Raw genomic sequence first — 17,482 nt, 5'->3', positions numbered from 1 at the left:
TTGAAGAAATTTTTTCCAATATGAAATGTTTATGCTTGGACAATTCAAATCAGTCAGCCAAGGAAAAAAAAGACATGTTGCAAAATTTAAATGACATGTTTTTGTTAAATCAGGTGTCGATAAATTTAAATTAGTATATTCGTATTGCAATATCACGTAGCATATCTCATGTTGAATTAAACGAAGTAGATTTAACTTGAAAATCGTTAAGTTTTTCCTAATAACATAAAAAAAAAATCACTAATTCCAGCATAACCGTTAACACCATTGAACTCTGTTGCTGTAAAAAAAAATTATTTCGGTTTTTGCACAGTCATATTGACAGTCTTTGTTGGTAATAAGTTGGATTGTATTTTGGAGAATTTTTATTAGGTTTTCATTAGTTTATGAATTTTAGCGGAACAGCCTAATATCAAACCAAAAAATGTTTTCAAAGCTACTTACAACTTTAATCGAGTGCAATGATTTCATGAACATAAGAAAATATATAGATTCAAAGTTACACTTGCTAAAATGTACGACAAATGTTAGTCTGGCCAAAAAATGTTAGTCTGGCCAACAAATGCTAAACGACAAATGTCGTTTAACATTTGTTCGTTGTTAGGAGCAAAAAGTTGTTTTCTTTGATATTGTTTTGTCAGCAGATACAGTGGTTCTAAATAGGTTTTTTTTAGTAGGATGAGTGACAACTCTCGTTCATAATGTGGGTTATTGTGAATGTTTTCAAAAATGCATGTTTTCATTTCATAAACCAGTTCAACTTTATTTTCAGTGATTTTATTGGCAATTTTTCTGGTTTGTCACGTTTCTCATTTTTTTTTCGTTTATTGAAGGAATTCAATAGATCAACAAAGTTCATTTCAGTTGGTTTTTTTTTCAAATTGAGCGATAAAGAATTCGACAATGGTCTTCATTCTTTTTAAATGCTAATCTAAAATAATTTTTTTGATTTGTTGTTTTATCAAGAATAAATCATGTACTTTTTATATAAATTTGATACTTGTATCAATTCTTATAAAAATTTACAAAATGTTTTTCATTTTGTGAATTTCATAGTCAGCAAAACCTTAATGGCTACTTCACCCCGTCCCTCCGAACGTGACACCTACTCGCGTTGGCCCTGCTTGTATACTTCTACCATAATTGTTCTTTCAATCACCCATCGACTAAAATTAGCATTCATTTAAAATAAAACAAAATTTAAAAAATTCATGCAATTTGAAGCTCTCAAAAATAAACATTAAGTTGAAGATTAAAAGCTTTATTTTTAAATATAAATTATTTTCAATAACTGTTGGTTCCACTTGTAACATTTAAAAATACTTTTTTCGCTTAACAATTACAACGTTCCATCCTCGCAGTCGGAAAGTCTCGTTGTATTGCAAAATTTCAATAGCGCGAGTTGTTACCATTTTGGATGGAAAAAATTAAATTATAAGTTGAGTTAATAAAGCTGGAGAATTTGTACGAAAAAGTGAATTAAAAAGTTTAAAAAAAGAAATGTCGGTTTATGAATACTTTGAAAAATTAGATTTTAACGCCGCAGAAAAGTATATAAACAAACTTGCAATCCTTGAAATCAAACAATGTCCATACAAGTTCCTTGCAAATACTTGGAAAGATGACCCAACTGAATGACCATGAGTTCATTACCATGATATTATGGTTATGAACTCATGGTCATTCAGGTCATTCAGATAAACATATGTTTATCATTATTTAATAAAACGTCCTAGAATGTTTTTTTTTGAAGCTATGGATAATTACGAAGCGTTAGTTGCTTATAAATATTTTGTCTCTGGCTAGATGTAGAAAGTTTTTCACATAACGTTAAGCTCTGGTTTTGTTGTTTTGAAAACAAAAGTCTTCTTCTTTGTCACCAGAGTTGATGTCTGTGTGTGAGTGTGAGTGTGTGTGTGTGTGTTTAATGATCTTATAAGATAGTGTCAGCTGCATAAATTCCAAAATCAGGTAGTTCAACAATGTTTCCTACAACTTTACTTTTTGAGTATTCTCCAATATTATTGTATTATAGTTGATTCTACTGACAATAGAACCAACTTTGAAGATTAAATTTTTTTTCAAAAAATAAAAATGTAATATTTTAATTGTTTACATTTATATTAAATGGAAATAAAAATTGTTTATGCAGCTCTGTGGCAAAACTTTTATTAATATTATTAACCTGTTGAATAAAATAAGAATGTAAAAGTTAGATGTTATAAGAATGTTATAACAATAAGCAGAGAAACCGTCGTATATAAGCAAACGTAGCTACAGTTATAAAAATTATGTTACCTTTTTATAATAAATATAGTTTGTGAAAACATAGTTTAAAAATATACCTTTAAGCTACTAAACCTCGATCTTTTTAAAAGACAGTACCGGTTTTTGCATTGAATCTGGTGTTTTTTTGTACAAATCTGGTGGTTTTTTTCATTTAATCTGGCGATTTTTTGCATTCAATGTAGCGATTTTTCTTTATCATGATAAATAGTATTGCTTTTACTACTTCATTTAATTTAACTTCCTTATATACAATCTAAGCCCGTGTTCTCTTTAATTTTTTAAAACTCTAAAATGAATAACGCACGAAGACAATGAAATTAATGTTGAAATAAAAAATTTGATCATTAATCTTGTAACTAACGAAGGGAAAAAAAGAAGTATCGGAACTCGTTTATAAAAGTGAGACTTCAATACGACGCCTGGTTCATCGATATATATCAACAGGTAATGTAAATCCTGATATTAGAGGTGGTTTTCGACAGTCAGGTTGTACTGAGGAAATAAGAAATAAGCTGCATGAGTTAACTTTTATCACTAATTATCAGATTTATATGAAAATTATTCTTATGATATTCGTTTTTTACCCCGATACTCACCTTTTCTAAACCTTTGTGAAGAGAAATTTCTAAATCCTTGTGTTAAAAATTAAGAAAACTAAAAGAGGACAAATAGCTCCAATCGGAAATAACAAATTATTAGAACAAATAAGGAACGGTTATGAGCACATTACTGAACATGATCTTTCAAACTTCGTGAGACACTGCGAATCTTTCAATTTAATCTGGTGGGTTTTTTTGCGAAAAAAAAACCACCAGATTAAATGCAAAAACCGGTATAAAAACATCTTTTAGCCAAAAGCTTATCCATAAATTAAACTGGTGAGGTATTTAAACCATTTAGCTTTGTAAAGAATTTTGTTTTAACATTTTATGCTTTGAATGTGGAAGTATGAATAGCATTTGGAACAGTATTCTCAAACCATATCCGCCATAATTACCAACTTACTAAGAAAATAATAAAGGCGCTCGGGTTATTTAAATATAAGTGGGCACAAAAGGACTGGGAAATAAGTACAGCCATAAAGCAAAAAACAATATAGCCACGAGTGTTGACGGCATACGAGTTTATAATAAAAATATACTACTATAAAAAAAAAACATAATAAAGCAATGATATATTTTAGGGAGTTTCTAAAACGCCGAATTCTAAAAAGCCGAAACGCCGAAGTGCCGAAAAACCTTCTAAGAGAAACTCAATAAAAAACGGAATGAAAGCAATGAAAAACCGGTAGTCAAACCCCGCAAAAGTTTAAAACAATAATTTAAATATTAATATTTAAATTATTGTTTTGAATTTTATTATAAAAATCAAAACGTGTAAAATTAAAAAAATAGTGTAGCAATAAGTTTTGTATTGCTATGGCACCTGTGTATTGTGCATTGAAGTTAGTGTAATTTGCAGCAATTAAGTAAGTTTAGTGGAATCTGCACAATAAGAGAAAAGTCTGTCACTAATGTTAAATATGCACAATAAGAGAAAAATCTGTTATCACAGCAAGAGAAAATTTTTTAGTTAACTTTTTTGTTGTTAATTTTTTCTATATGTTTCTTTATTCTGTGTTAGTTAACACAGAATAAAGATTAATTGTTCTGTATTTTTTTAATCTGCGTTAGTTTTTAACAGAACTTTCATTTCTAATTTTTAACAGAAAAATTAGAAATGAAAGAATTGAAAGTTTCATTTTTCAGTTTTTTTTTTATTTAAAATTTGTGTTTACATAATATAAAGTAATCTTTGAAGTATGCCTGTTTCAATAGTACGGTTGATACACCAGTTTGACAAACCTCAAGTAGGGGAGATGGGGGCGCATTGATCGCCGGGGCAGTATGATCTTTTGGCTTTTACTCGTTCATTTTTGCCTTACTAGAAGTGAGGTTGCAATTTAATTAACCATTATGCTTCCCTAATTGATCATTCGTAATATTTTTTCATAAGGTTATCAGAGTCAAAAAAAATAAAGAAAATATTGTTTTTCGTCATAAAAAGTGATTTTTTTAAATCGTACTATAATTCAAATATATTTTTATTTAGATGTCTGTATGGGTTAACAACAATTTTATTTTAAATTTGTAAGTGTTAGGTGTATAATATAATATATAATTTTTATTTGGCTGCAATTTATACAGTAGATATTGCTATCAATATGTTACCTATACCTATTGGGGTACATTGATCTTTGACTATGCGGGGCCCATTGATCGGAGGATCAAAGTGCCCCATAGAAGACGAAGTGCCCCATGTTTTTGTTTATAAGCAATACAGTTAAACGAATGGAATTGTATTTATAATTTGAAAAAAAACTATATATAAACAAACAATAGCTTTTAGCATTTCATTTTTTAAATCTACTTATGTTATAAGCTAGTAATAATAATACTATTATTTTATAATATCAAAAGAATAATATTTAACATAATAATTAAAAAATATTTAACATAATATTATTATGTTAAATATTAGCATTTATTAAAAACATATGTTTTTATTGATATATTTTTTTACAGATCTTAAAATGGTTAGAAATAGAATTAAAAAAACAAATAAAGTTGCTATACCAAGTGAAACAATGAAAGTAGCTGTTAATAAAGTTTTAGAAGGAACACAACTGAACGTTGTAGCACGTCAGTTTAACATAGATAGAATGACTTTAAAAAGATATTGTCGTAAAAAGAGGCTTAATCCAAATGAAGCTTTCAAGCCTAACTACAACAATAGACAAGTTTTTACAGCAGAAGATGAAAAAAGTTTATCAAGTTATTTACTAATTGCATCAAAAATGAACTATGGCCTTTCAACTAGGTCAACGCGATTATTGGCATATGAATTTGCTTTAAAAAACAATAAGATATACCCATCATCATGGATCAAAAATAAAATTGCAGGCATTGATTGGTTGCAAGGTTTTATGAAAAGACAACCAGAGTTGTCTCTACGAACACCTGAAGCAACGAGCTTCGCTCGATCAACAGCTTTTAACAAACACACTGTAAGAGAGTTTTTTCAAAATCTTAAAACGGTAAGAAATCGATATAAATATAATCCTAACTGTATATATAATGTTGATGAAACTGGTTTAACAACCGTTCAAAAGCCGGTAAAGGTTTTAGCTGGTAGAGGAAGCAAACAAGTTGGAAGAATCACATCTGCAGAACGAGGAACATTGGTAACTGCATGTTGTGCCTCTAATGCTATTGGAAATTCCATTCCTCCATTATTTATTTTTCCTAGGGTAAAGTTTCATGATTGCATGATTAAGGAAGGACCTCCTGGATGTGTGGGATTTGCAAATCCTTCTGGTTGGATGAACTCAGAAATTTTCATAGAATGGATTAAACATTTTGTTAAATATTCAAACTGTTCTCAGGAATCTCCAGTTTTGTTACTTCTCGACAGTCATGAAAGTCATATTTCTGTTAAAGACTTAGAGCTTGCAATTCAACACGGAATTACAATGATAAGTTTTCCTCCCCATTGCAGCCATAAATTGCAGCCATTAGATAGAACTGTTTTTGGACCATTGAAAAGGTTTTACAATTCTGCATGTGATAATTGGATGGTTTCAAACCCAAGACCAATGACCATTTATGATATTGTTTCAATAGTTTGAGAACCGTATACAAAAGCTTTCTCACCATCTAATATACAGACAGGATTTAGAGTAGCTGGCATTGAGCCATTCAATTCTGAAATTTTCAAAGATGACGAATATTTACCATCATCAGTTACAGATAGAGCTGCTCCAGATACAGTTACTATCACTCCTGTCAACAACATGGAATCTGAAATGATACCAGCACATGTTAATCACATAGAGTCTGAAATAACTATAGTAAATATTGAAACAAGTATTTTAAACAAAGTGTCAACAAGTGTTGCTTCTATAATCTCACCTGAGGTTTTAAAACCTTACCCAAAAGCATCTGCCAGAAAAAAAAATGTTAAAAGTAGGCAGTTAAAAACAAGGATCTTGACTGATACTCCTGTCAGAAATGAAATTCGTTTGTCAAAAGAAAAGAAAATTTTGAAGCAAACCAAAAATCAACAAAAAGTCTCCACAAAAGATAAGGAAGAAACTAAGAATTACTTGCTTAGGAATAAAAAACAATGTAAACCAAAAGTTGCTTCACAACTTGACTTTCACAAATGATGAAATATTCTTAATCAAAATATTGTACTTTTAACAAGTTTTGTAAACTTAAAAGTTGTATTCTTATTTCAGTCTTTATATTTCAGTTCTTATAAATTTCAAGTTGTTGTAAAGTTTTAAACGTATATAAAGCGGGTAGCTTATAGCTGCTGTGATTTATACATTTTTTAATTAAAAATTAGACTAGTGGGTTTAACTGCTATATTTAAAAAATAATTAAAAAATTTAGATGTATTATATGTTATACAATATTACCCTTTGACTATATTATTTACAAGATTTAGTTATAGAAGTGTTAAACGTTTAGATAATATTACGCATATAAGATCAATGTGCCCCAAGTCGGAGATCATAGTACTCCATAGTTTGGGGTACATTGATCTTTTGAGAGGGTTGTTTAAAAGTTAAAATTATTCATGTTTATCATTTTTTTTAATCGAAATATTTATATATTCCAAAAGCCAGATAGTTCTACATGTGTTTCGTAGTTAATAAGTTTTTACATCTCTTTCAGGTTCTGCGCAATTTTCAAAACACTGCTACGGCGATCAATGCGCCCCCATCTCCCCTATATTGTTCCTCTATGCACACACATGCCACCCCTTATACACTGGCTCTGAGTAAGACGGACTTGAATTTCAGGCAATCCTTTGATGAGTCCGCAAAAAACAGGTTTAAACAGTGCCGTGGTTAATGGATTAGATACCCTCCCCTTTCCCCCCGAAAAAAAAATCTGTCATTAGTGCACCTAAATCTTCAATATTTTACCGCTAGATACTGTTAAAAAAAAGCTTATTAAATTTGCATAAGGGCCTCTAAATTGATTAGGTCCCCTTAATTGGGGTGGGGGGGCAGTTTAGCCCTGGCTCTGGGTTTTAGTCTTATTTTCAAAATTATTGATCTCGCGTAAGACTCGTTTTTTACGTACTTAAGAAGAGGGAAGCCTGAAAAAAACGCCCGCCCTATGTAAAGTTTATTTTTATTTGATTCGTTATTTAAACAAATTTTTTTTTAAATAAAAAGTAAATTATGATTAAACTGCGATACGATCTCGTGATTCCGTCACGGATATTCCTCGCAATGACCTCTTGGCCAAAGAACTTGCATAGGTTGCAAACAAATCAACTTAATTGAAATAAATATTTTTTATACACACATACATTCACACACACACACACACACACACACACACACACACACACACACACACACACACACACACACACACAAATATATATATATATATATATATATATATATATATATATATATATATATATATATATATATATATACAGAGAGGCAATGTTAGAAAGAGATGTGTGTGTGTGTGTGAGGAGGGGGAAAGGGGAACACCACTCCCCCACTTACACACAACCACACCTTAAGAAGGTGATTTTCAAGTTATAGTCGGTTTTTTTAGGAATATAGTTGGCTAGTCGGTATAAATTACAATTCAGTGGGTGAGTTTTAATTTTGAAGGAACCAGTCGGTACTTTAAGGATTCAACTTCAAATTTGAAGACATATATGTCTTTAAAGTTAGGATCCTTTGCCGAAACCAAGACCTAAGGGGTCGTATAAAATATCTAAGGGAGATTAGTGGGAGAAGGGATCTGCTAAAAAAGTTCAATAAAGTAATGGATGGTGGAGGGGGTATGATCAAGACGCGTATTCTAATTTTAAAAATATTTAATACTTTAAAATTTTTTTTTCTGAATTAAAACTTTTTTAACCATTTAAGGAAAAGAAAAGGACGGGGGAGGGGGAGGATTTCAAAAGCGTACGTACTTTTTAGAGGGGGAGGGGGTATGCATGGCTTCAGAGGGAAGGGGGTCAAACCCCTAAATTTTAGACGTACGTACTTTATAGACGATCCCTAATGATTGAAAAGATTAGTAAACAGATATATCAAAAATAACTTATGTTTACGGAATACTCTTTGAAAATCCGTTAAAACAGAAAGTTGAAAGAAATCTTAAATATATATCTTTAAAGCAAACTTATATACATTATGTAAAATTATATATAGTTAATTATTTAATAAACTAAACTAAATATAACTTTTGTTAGATATTAAAAAAAAATTACAAATAAAAAAAAACACAATATTTATTAATTTTTTAGAAAACGTTCAACGCTGATGACATCACATTTAAAATAAAAAGAGTCAATTCTTTTATTATTTTTATAATTCTTTAATATTTTTTTTAATTAATAAATAAATAAAATTAATTTCTTGCGGACGGCCTTTCTAAAAGTCCTGGCCCCGCAGCGGCTCTCAACGCTGGACACGGGCTTATCTGTTTACCAATATAAAAATAAACATTTCGCGACGTTAGAATTATGTTTTTCTATCTCCATTTTTTGAAAAAATTGAGTTATTGATTGTGTTATGCACCTCAGAATAATGTTTTTCTACTGTATTGAAACCTAAGTTATAATCAAAAAGTAATATAATTAAAAAATTTGCGGAAATAACATAAGTAAAAAAAATCTTTTTATCTACTAAAGTTTCTATTTTTTAAATCGTTTTATCTCAAAACTCAAAAACGTGGAGATAAAAAGAGATTATTCTAACGTCACGATTTGATAAATGACCAAAAAAAAAAAAAATTGTTTTTTTTTGTAAGTATTTAATCAAGAGTACTCTCTTGCTGTTCATTTTATATGAATTAAATATCATATATATTAACATAATGAAATATAATTTATCAGGCAAAGTCAGACTAACAGACTTGTTTTGTCTACTCGTGACAGACTGTCAACTCGTAAGTAATAAAGTGTAAGCCTATCAGACTCTAATTTTGAAGAGAATTTTATTTTATTTAAAAAAAAATCTGTTTATTAATATTATATAACTTTTTATTTTTAAACATTATATATATTTATATATATATATATATATATATATATATATATATATATATATATATATATATATATATATATATATATATATATATATATATATATATATATATATATATATATATATACAGTATCGGACAAAACGAGTGCAACCAAATAATGCTAATTTAGTTTCTTTATATAAAAGTGCTGCATTTTTTCAATTTAGAGAAACAACTACGTAACTGTTTAGAGACAAAGTTCTTCAAGTTTTATTTATCACAGAGTTCATTATTTGTACACGAAAATTAATAAATTAATCAAAAGTATTAAAAAAAGTTGATTTCTTTCTGGACAAAACAAGTGCAACTCGACAAAATGTTGACCAAGCTGTATTTCGCTATCAATATTTCGAGGCGAGTCCTTTGTTGTCGATCACAGCCTTGCATCTTCGAGGCATAGATTTGATCAGGTGGTCAATGAAACTTTGTGGAATTGCTGCCAGGCCTTTTGGATTTGTTCAAACAGTTGATCCTTATTACGAACACCTTCACGATTAATTCTGCGGTTGACGTTCTCCCACAGGTTCTTGATAGGGTTGAGATCCAGAGATTGAGGCGGCCAATCCATCACCGATAGGTGGTTGTCTTGAAACCATGCTTGACTACTTTTGCAGTGTGTTTCGGATCGTTGTCTTGCTGAAAAATCCATTTTATTGTCATATTCCATTCAGCATGAGGTAACATAACATCTTTCAGGATATTTTTATACATGAAACGGTCCATTATTCCCTCGTTTCGATGTATTGGACCTAGACCGTTAGCAGAAAAACACCCCCAGACCATTACATTGTCTCCACCATGCTTCACGGTCTTATGGCAGTAACGTAAATCGAGGCGTTTTCTGGCCGGTCGACGTACACGGCAAATGCCATCGCTCACGATGATGTTGAACTTCGATTCATCACTGAACTGGACAGTTGGCCATTTCTGCACATTCCAGTCAATATGAGATGTAGCAAACAGGAGTCTCTTCTTCTGGTTTTTTAGTGAAATCAGCGGTTTCTTTGCAGGGCGTCGAGAAAACAATCCGGCTTTAACAGCACGTCGTCTGATTGTTTGGTCCGATACAGGCGGCTCTAATTGCTTTTGTATCTCGACTGATGATATCCAGGATCCTTCTTGATGGACCTGACAATCATAGAATCCTCTCTAGAAGTGGTGGAACGCGGTCTTCCACCTTTATTATCTGCTGCCAATTTCCCCGTAGAACGATATTTGGAACATAGTCTTGATACGGTCCATTTTTTCACGCGATATTTATCACAAATACTTTTTTGTGACATTCCACTTACGTAATCGCCAATAATTTTCTTTTTTAGTTCCAATCCAAGACTGTCGGGAGCCATTTTTGCACTTGAAGTCATAAAAATATATAATCACGCTTCTCAAGGCTTACCGTGTTACATTTACCTTGTGATGATACAATAATGCTCTGTGGAACACAACGTCTTGGTTGGATGTGGACTGTATTGATGTAATGAAACACTTGTTGTATTTCACTTCTTGTATTGATGTTCTTTGATAAAACACTTTGATAAAACTCACTTCGATAAACTGTCTTGATAATACTGACTGATTGACTCCCATATACTGACTGAAAAACATGTCGATTTAAATTTCTCTTATATAGTAAAATGAACCTGTGTGAACCTGTTCTGGAAAATTCTAGATGCTTTTTTTTGATGCTTCTGGAAGCTTCTGGATGCTTCTGAATGTTTCTGGATACTTCTGGATGCTACTGGATGCTTCCAGATGCTTTTTCTGGAAACTTCTGGAAGCTTCGCATGCTTCTGGAAACTTCTGGATACTTCCTTTAATTATTAAAAAACTTCCGTGACTTTGACACGGACAAGACTTAAGAAAATGAAACAAATCAAAAAAGTTGCACTTGTTTTGTCCGCTGCAAAATGGCACTTGTCAACGAAATTCTGCCTGTGTGCTGTCACCTGTCAGCTGATTGCTCATGTCATGGCATGATATGACTCCAGACTCCTGAACTGTTTGCTGTGGTAGTATAGTTCGTTTCGTTTTTAAGACATGTAAAATTAGGAACACTTATTAGCATTGTTCAATGTTGGTTGCAAATGTTTTGTCCAATACTGTATATATATATATATATATATATATATATATATATATATATATATATATATATATATATATATATATATATATATATATATATATATATATATATATATATATCTTGATTTCAGGTAAAGTACAAATACAAACCAATACGATAACGATTTTTAGTAATAAAAAAAATCTTCAGAATAAACTTAGACATCTGGAATTCACATGGGATACGAAACATTCAATTTTTGCTTCACTCAGCTTTGACTCAGTTATACAAATGTTGATGAAAAAATTTCAATTTTAAGAGCTGTTGTTTAAACTCTCATTCAATCTGGAATCCGGATTGCACATTCAAGTTCTATTTCTATATATAAAAATCATTGTCCCTACCTTAACTTATGGTATGGGTCTATGTGAAAATAATTCTGCTTTGATGAAAAAGCTAGATATAATTGGAATGAGCGCGCTAAAATCGTTTTTAAATGCTTCAAAACACAGTAAGAACTATACGAATTCGCTATTTAAAATCCAAGAAATTTCAAAAAGTATTCAGCAAAATAAATTAAACTTGTTCCTTCGTCTTCTAAATAATAAATCAACTGCAAACATTATTTTTTAACAACTGAAACACCCTTTATTTCAACATTCGTTTGTTGGTGATATCCAGGACCTATGCCGTTTTCAGATTTTAAGTTTTCAAAATTTGATTCAAAATAAAAAGTACCGTAAAATCTTGATTATAATACGCACTCGAGTATAATACTCACCCACATTTTTTCGGAATAAAATGGGAAAAAAAAGTGCGTATTATAATAATAAAGTGCGTATTATAACATTTCTTTAAACATGCGGATGAATTACGGAGTAAAGATGTGAGCAGCTGTGCTATACGTTTGTTCAGTGTTTAAAAACAACTACTTTTTTGATCTCGAGCATACTACGCACCCACATTTTTTCGGAATAAAATGTGAAAAAAAAGTGCATATTATAATCAAGATTTTACGGTAGGTAAAAATAGCACTTTTTAAGAGTGAAATTCCTTCTGAAGTAGAGCACTTTGAAGTATGCAATAGAGTGCTGGAATGCAAAAGAGCAAAGAGGAATTTTTACACAAATTCTAGAAGATAAAGTGAAAATCTAAAGTGCAAATCATTAGAAATAACTTTCTTATTTTCCTTTTTACCTTGTAAATTACACTGGGTGTTAAATTAGTGAATGATAATAATTATTATTATTATATATAGCAGTTAGAGTTTTTGAAAATAATTTTTTTTTATTTCTATATATTTAATGATATTTGAAAAAGTAGGAAGTAAATTAGGTCTAATAGGCAGACTGTTTAAAAATGATATGAAATCATAAAATTTCACATAATAATTTGCGCTCTTACCTGCTCAGAAATCGTATAATCTAAAAATTTCCCTTTTACTAGATAATCAGAATCCACTAAAGCAAAAAAATATAAAAACCCTGGTTTGTTAGTTGTACAGTTTCAAACTGTTTTTGTGTGTTAAGAGTCATTTTTTGTAAGAATCAGGCAGTCAATGGAAGTGACCTCCACCAAATTGCTTGAATTTTTTATATATTGATCAGAATATAGAAAAAACCTGTTGGGGAAAAAAAAAAATTTCAAAAATGTTTCGTTCACTCGGAATATTTTTTTATTTATATATATATTCGTCATTATTAATATAAGTTTGTACAACACTTTACCGTGAAATATATGACTGGAGCAGTAGAAGACAATAGTCTTATCATCTTGCCCCATTTTTGTCGTTGACAAAATATAACAAAAATATAAACCAAATACAAATATGATAAAATATTTATAATACATATAAATTTTTTTTTTTTTTTATTTTTTTATTATTTTATTTTTTATTTTTTTATTTTATTTTTTTTTACAATGAACATCATTAAATAACCAAGTAAGTAATAAAATAGAATTTCAAGAAAATTTGAAGATTTAAAATGAAAAAGGAAAAATTTTAAAAATAAGAGATTGTTTCATTAATGTTGAGGTCTAGTAGCTGTTGTTTTACAACGCATTTAAAATGTTGGAATGAGTTTATAGTTTTTATTTTGTTTGTTAGAAATGAGTTCCACAATTGGGGTCCTCTGCTGGATATTGAGAATTTAGATTGTCTTAAAGTGGTTTTCGGAATATAGTAGTTCTTGATAGAGTATTTTATTTGATATTTGTGATTGATAAGGCGAAAAAAGTTATGGAAGACTTCAGGGACCAGATCATTTTTGAGTTTAAACATGAACTGAAGAATGCAATAGATATTTTGTTCATAGATATTAAGAACTCTCAGTTCCTTCATTAAATGTTTAGAATTGGCATTTCTATTTGCGTTTGTTAATATACGGCATGCTTGTTTCTGTTTTTTATATATTAAATCTAGTTTTGATTGGTAGGTACTAGCCCAGGCAATATTGCAGTAGTTAATATAGCTATGTATATATGCAAAATAAAAACTTTTAAGGCATGCATTATTTAAAATATATCTGGTTTTATGCATAATTCCAATGTTTTTAGATATTTTGTTTTTTAATATATTAATGTGGTCTTTCCAGCTAATATGTTCATCTAAGAATACCCCGAGGAATTTGACTGAGAACGCTCGATTTAGTCTAACTTTGTCTAATAGAATATCAGGAAGTTTTAATGGTAGTTTGTCTGAATTGTATGGTTTTGTGAAAAAGATATAATTACTTTTCTCAATGTTGACAGAAAGTTTGTTTGCTTTAAACCAATCGCTCAACTCTTCAAGTTCCTGATTTACTGTATTAAAAAGTGTAGTAATGTTAGAGTGGGTATAGAAAGCTTGAGTGTCATCTGCGAAAAGAATGAAATTCAATATACTGGAAGATAAAAATATGTCATTTATATAGATTAGGAAAAGCAGAGGTCCTAGAATAGACCCCTGGGGAACACCACATGTGACGGTTTCAAGAGGAGTGTATGTTTTATTGTAAAATAAGGCTTGTTTACGGTTTTTTAGATAGCAACTGAACCATTTTAAATTTTTATTTTTTATACCATAATTATAAAGTTTGTATAGAAGGATCTCGTCATCCACTGGGCTTAAATCTGGGCTTAAATTTTTGAGATTTTTTTAAAAATTTTTAGAAATTTAGTTTTTGCCACCTTTGAACCCATTTTTTTGGCACGGCAAAAAGTTGCACATAGCTTTTGTAGTTAATATCAGACGTAACCCAAAAGCTCTCTCCAAAAAATATAAAAAAGTTGCGTGACACTGTGCGGTTGGCTAATTATCATAGTTCAAAAGTACAAAATCAATCAGTTTTGTCAATTTTTAATCGGAGTTAATTCTAGCAGCGAAGTGTTGCACACAATTTTTCTTTTAGGATTTGAAATTATCAAAGGTATTGAGTCTAAAAATGCAAAGAAAGTTATGTTATACCTAAGGCCTATTAATATATTAAGGCTTGAAATTGGAAAAAAATGTTTTAGTATACTTACAAAATGAACCATTACGGCAGAGGCGCTTAGTTTTGTAAAAATGTAAACATATCCAACTGTCAATACAAAAAGGTCCTAACATAATAATAAAAAAAATTCGTGTGATCTTTAGATATTAAGTTAAAAATAAAGGTACAAATTGTTAAAAATGATTAAGTACGAAGAGATATTTTTTTGGACACACAGATGAGGTTTTCGCTCACAATAAAATTTCTATCATCCAAAATTAGCATTTAGCATTGCAGAAAACATTGCACGTATTGTTAGGAAAAAAATTTAGGCGTTTCTGACTATGATATAGAAATCATAACAATTGAAATAAATAATAATAAAAAACAATACATGATCAGAAGTGAATTATTTAAATTTACGTCATAACCAAATAACTTGTGGTGATCGAATGGAAGAAGAATCGCTGATATCACGATTGTGGAGAAACAAGTTAGTGTGTGGTTGTTTTCTTTACCATAAAAATGCCTTAACTTTATTTTAACGATCTTTAAAATTTGCATAAATAGAGTAGATATTTTATCATTGCTATTGAGAAATAGGTACTGCATAAATAGAACTTGTTTTTAGTTGAGTATGAAACAAAACAAATATTTTTATGAAAACTGTTGTTGCTTTTCAAAAGGAAATTGTGGATCATTCAAAAAACATAAAATTATAAACAAAATGTTCTACATTCATCAGCTGGGAGATATTGATGTTAAGAAACACCTCATCAACTTAAAGGTAATTATGTATTTTAAATTTACGCAGACTGTAATATAATTTTTATAATTACATACTTTATAACTTCTCTGCAATAAGATTTTGAGACAAAGTTCTTTAAACAAAAAAAAATAGCTCTTTTAATTAATTCCTCACTCTTTTAATAAATAATCACTAAATTAATCACACTCTTGCAATATTGTATTTTAATAATAACAACAATGTATTTCAAACTTGTAAACATTTTTCGTGAAGAGTCAGATTATAAACAATGCTTTAAATGGCACACTTAATAATTGTTTAAAAAATTGTTTTTAGGTCATGCGATTAAACGATAATAATATTTGGGAAGAAAATGGACTTATTGCAAATAGACTTGAAATCTTAAAAAAGGATGAACAAATATGTGCTTTTTACCGGTACACGTTTGGTATTGCATGGAGTCCTCCAAAAACATGCTTTCATCCTCACCATCTAAATATAAAAGGAAAAAAATCTCCCGCTTTAAGGGCGTCACCAATACATGTCGTCATATCAATGTCAAAGCGATACAATGAAGTATTTTCAGTTGGTGCAATGCTGTGTTTTACCCATTTAAAGCAAGAAACTGCTTTATCTAGAGTCAACGAAAACACCAATTTATGTACAGAAACACAAACACAACAAGAACAAACATATATGACACCTGCTACTCCAGATGAAGAATTTGATACCGGTGAAATTAATGTTTCACAGGAGATTTTGGACGAATCTCTAAGAAGCCGTGAGAGTGTAACTGAGGTTCTTAATGCAAGTCCAATAAAATTTAGATTAAAAAGGAAGTTAGAATATCTGGAAGATACTACTAAAGATAAGTTAAAACGCAAGTATGTTCGCCTAGAAAACTTATTAAAGAAAAAATTTGCGGAAGCTGTTGCTCCTGGACAAGAGGAAATACTTATAGATTTTCTTAACAGTAAAAATGTTGATGAAATAAATAGCCCTCTCCCAATTGAAACTATTCGTGCTCAGAAAGTATATAAGCAAAGTGATTCCATGGGAAAGTTAGTTATCCTCTCATTATTAGACCATACCAAGTATACCAAAAAGTTTATAATGAACACATTTGAGTGTACCAAACATTGTATAGAAACAGCAAGAAAATGGCATGCATCTCATAAAGGGTTGGCATTTCCAGAGAAGAAAGTATTCGTCCGATCTAGTCTTAATCAAACAAAGTGTGAACATTTCTTAGACTTTATATTTACAAGCGGTATTTTGCATGATGTTGCTTATGGAATAACCAAATTAAAATACGACAGCGGTGAAGAACAAAAGATAGTGCATGCAATACTGACGACAAAATATAGCCACGCTATCATGTTCTATCGAAAAAGTTGTAGTGAAAACAATTATATACCATTATCTGATTCAAGTTTGTGGAAAGTATTGCATGCAATAAAACCTTCAAGTCGAAAAAGCTTAGCTGGATTAGATGATGTTACTGCTTCAGGCATGAATGGTTTTCAAACATTACAAAAATTGGCACAAAGATTTAGTTCTAAATCTCTCGAAGCTGCCCTTGAAAAAGGAAAAAGGTATTTGAAAACAAGTTATCAAACCAATTGTAGTGTCAATGACTCAAACATTTCTTCTCATAGCTCAAAACATGCCTTATCAGATCCATCTGAAAAAAATCTTCAATCCAACACAGAGATATCAAAAGTGGTATGTGCCGATTGCTATGATTTGTGCAAAGCTATCGAGATGATCAAAGAACTAACAATTCAAAATTCTGACGATGCTGATTCTA

The 17,482-nt window shown here is 30.2% G+C and overlaps 1 protein-coding gene across 1 annotated transcript; it reads left to right on the top strand.

The window, feature by feature from the left end:
* The first annotated feature begins 4,861 nt into the window (after positions 1-4,861).
* Positions 4,862-6,496, top strand: LOC136081271 (tigger transposable element-derived protein 4-like). The gene is made up of 2 exons (XM_065798573.1): positions 4,862-5,905; positions 5,996-6,496. Exons 1-2 carry the CDS (start codon positions 4,862-4,864, stop codon positions 6,494-6,496), a joined length of 1,545 nt encoding a protein of 514 aa, XP_065654645.1.
* Positions 6,497-17,482: the final 10,986 nt, after the last annotated feature.

This window comes from Hydra vulgaris, chromosome 06 (assembly GCF_038396675.1).
Source record: "Hydra vulgaris chromosome 06, alternate assembly HydraT2T_AEP".
NCBI lineage: Eukaryota > Metazoa > Cnidaria > Hydrozoa > Anthoathecata > Hydridae > Hydra > Hydra vulgaris.
The sequence above is the reverse complement of the archived record's forward strand: the minus strand, read 5'-3'. Positions and strand labels throughout refer to the sequence as shown.

Excerpts from the sequence above, each read along its gene's own strand:
- LOC136081271 (XM_065798573.1), top strand. The coding sequence starts at position 4,862 with ATGGTTAGAAATAGAATTAAAAAAACAAATAAAGTTGCTATACCAAGT. Across the intron at positions 5,906-5,995 it reads CTGCATGTGATAATTGGATG|ACAGGATTTAGAGTAGCTGG; the intron begins GTTTCAAACCCA and ends TCTAATATACAG.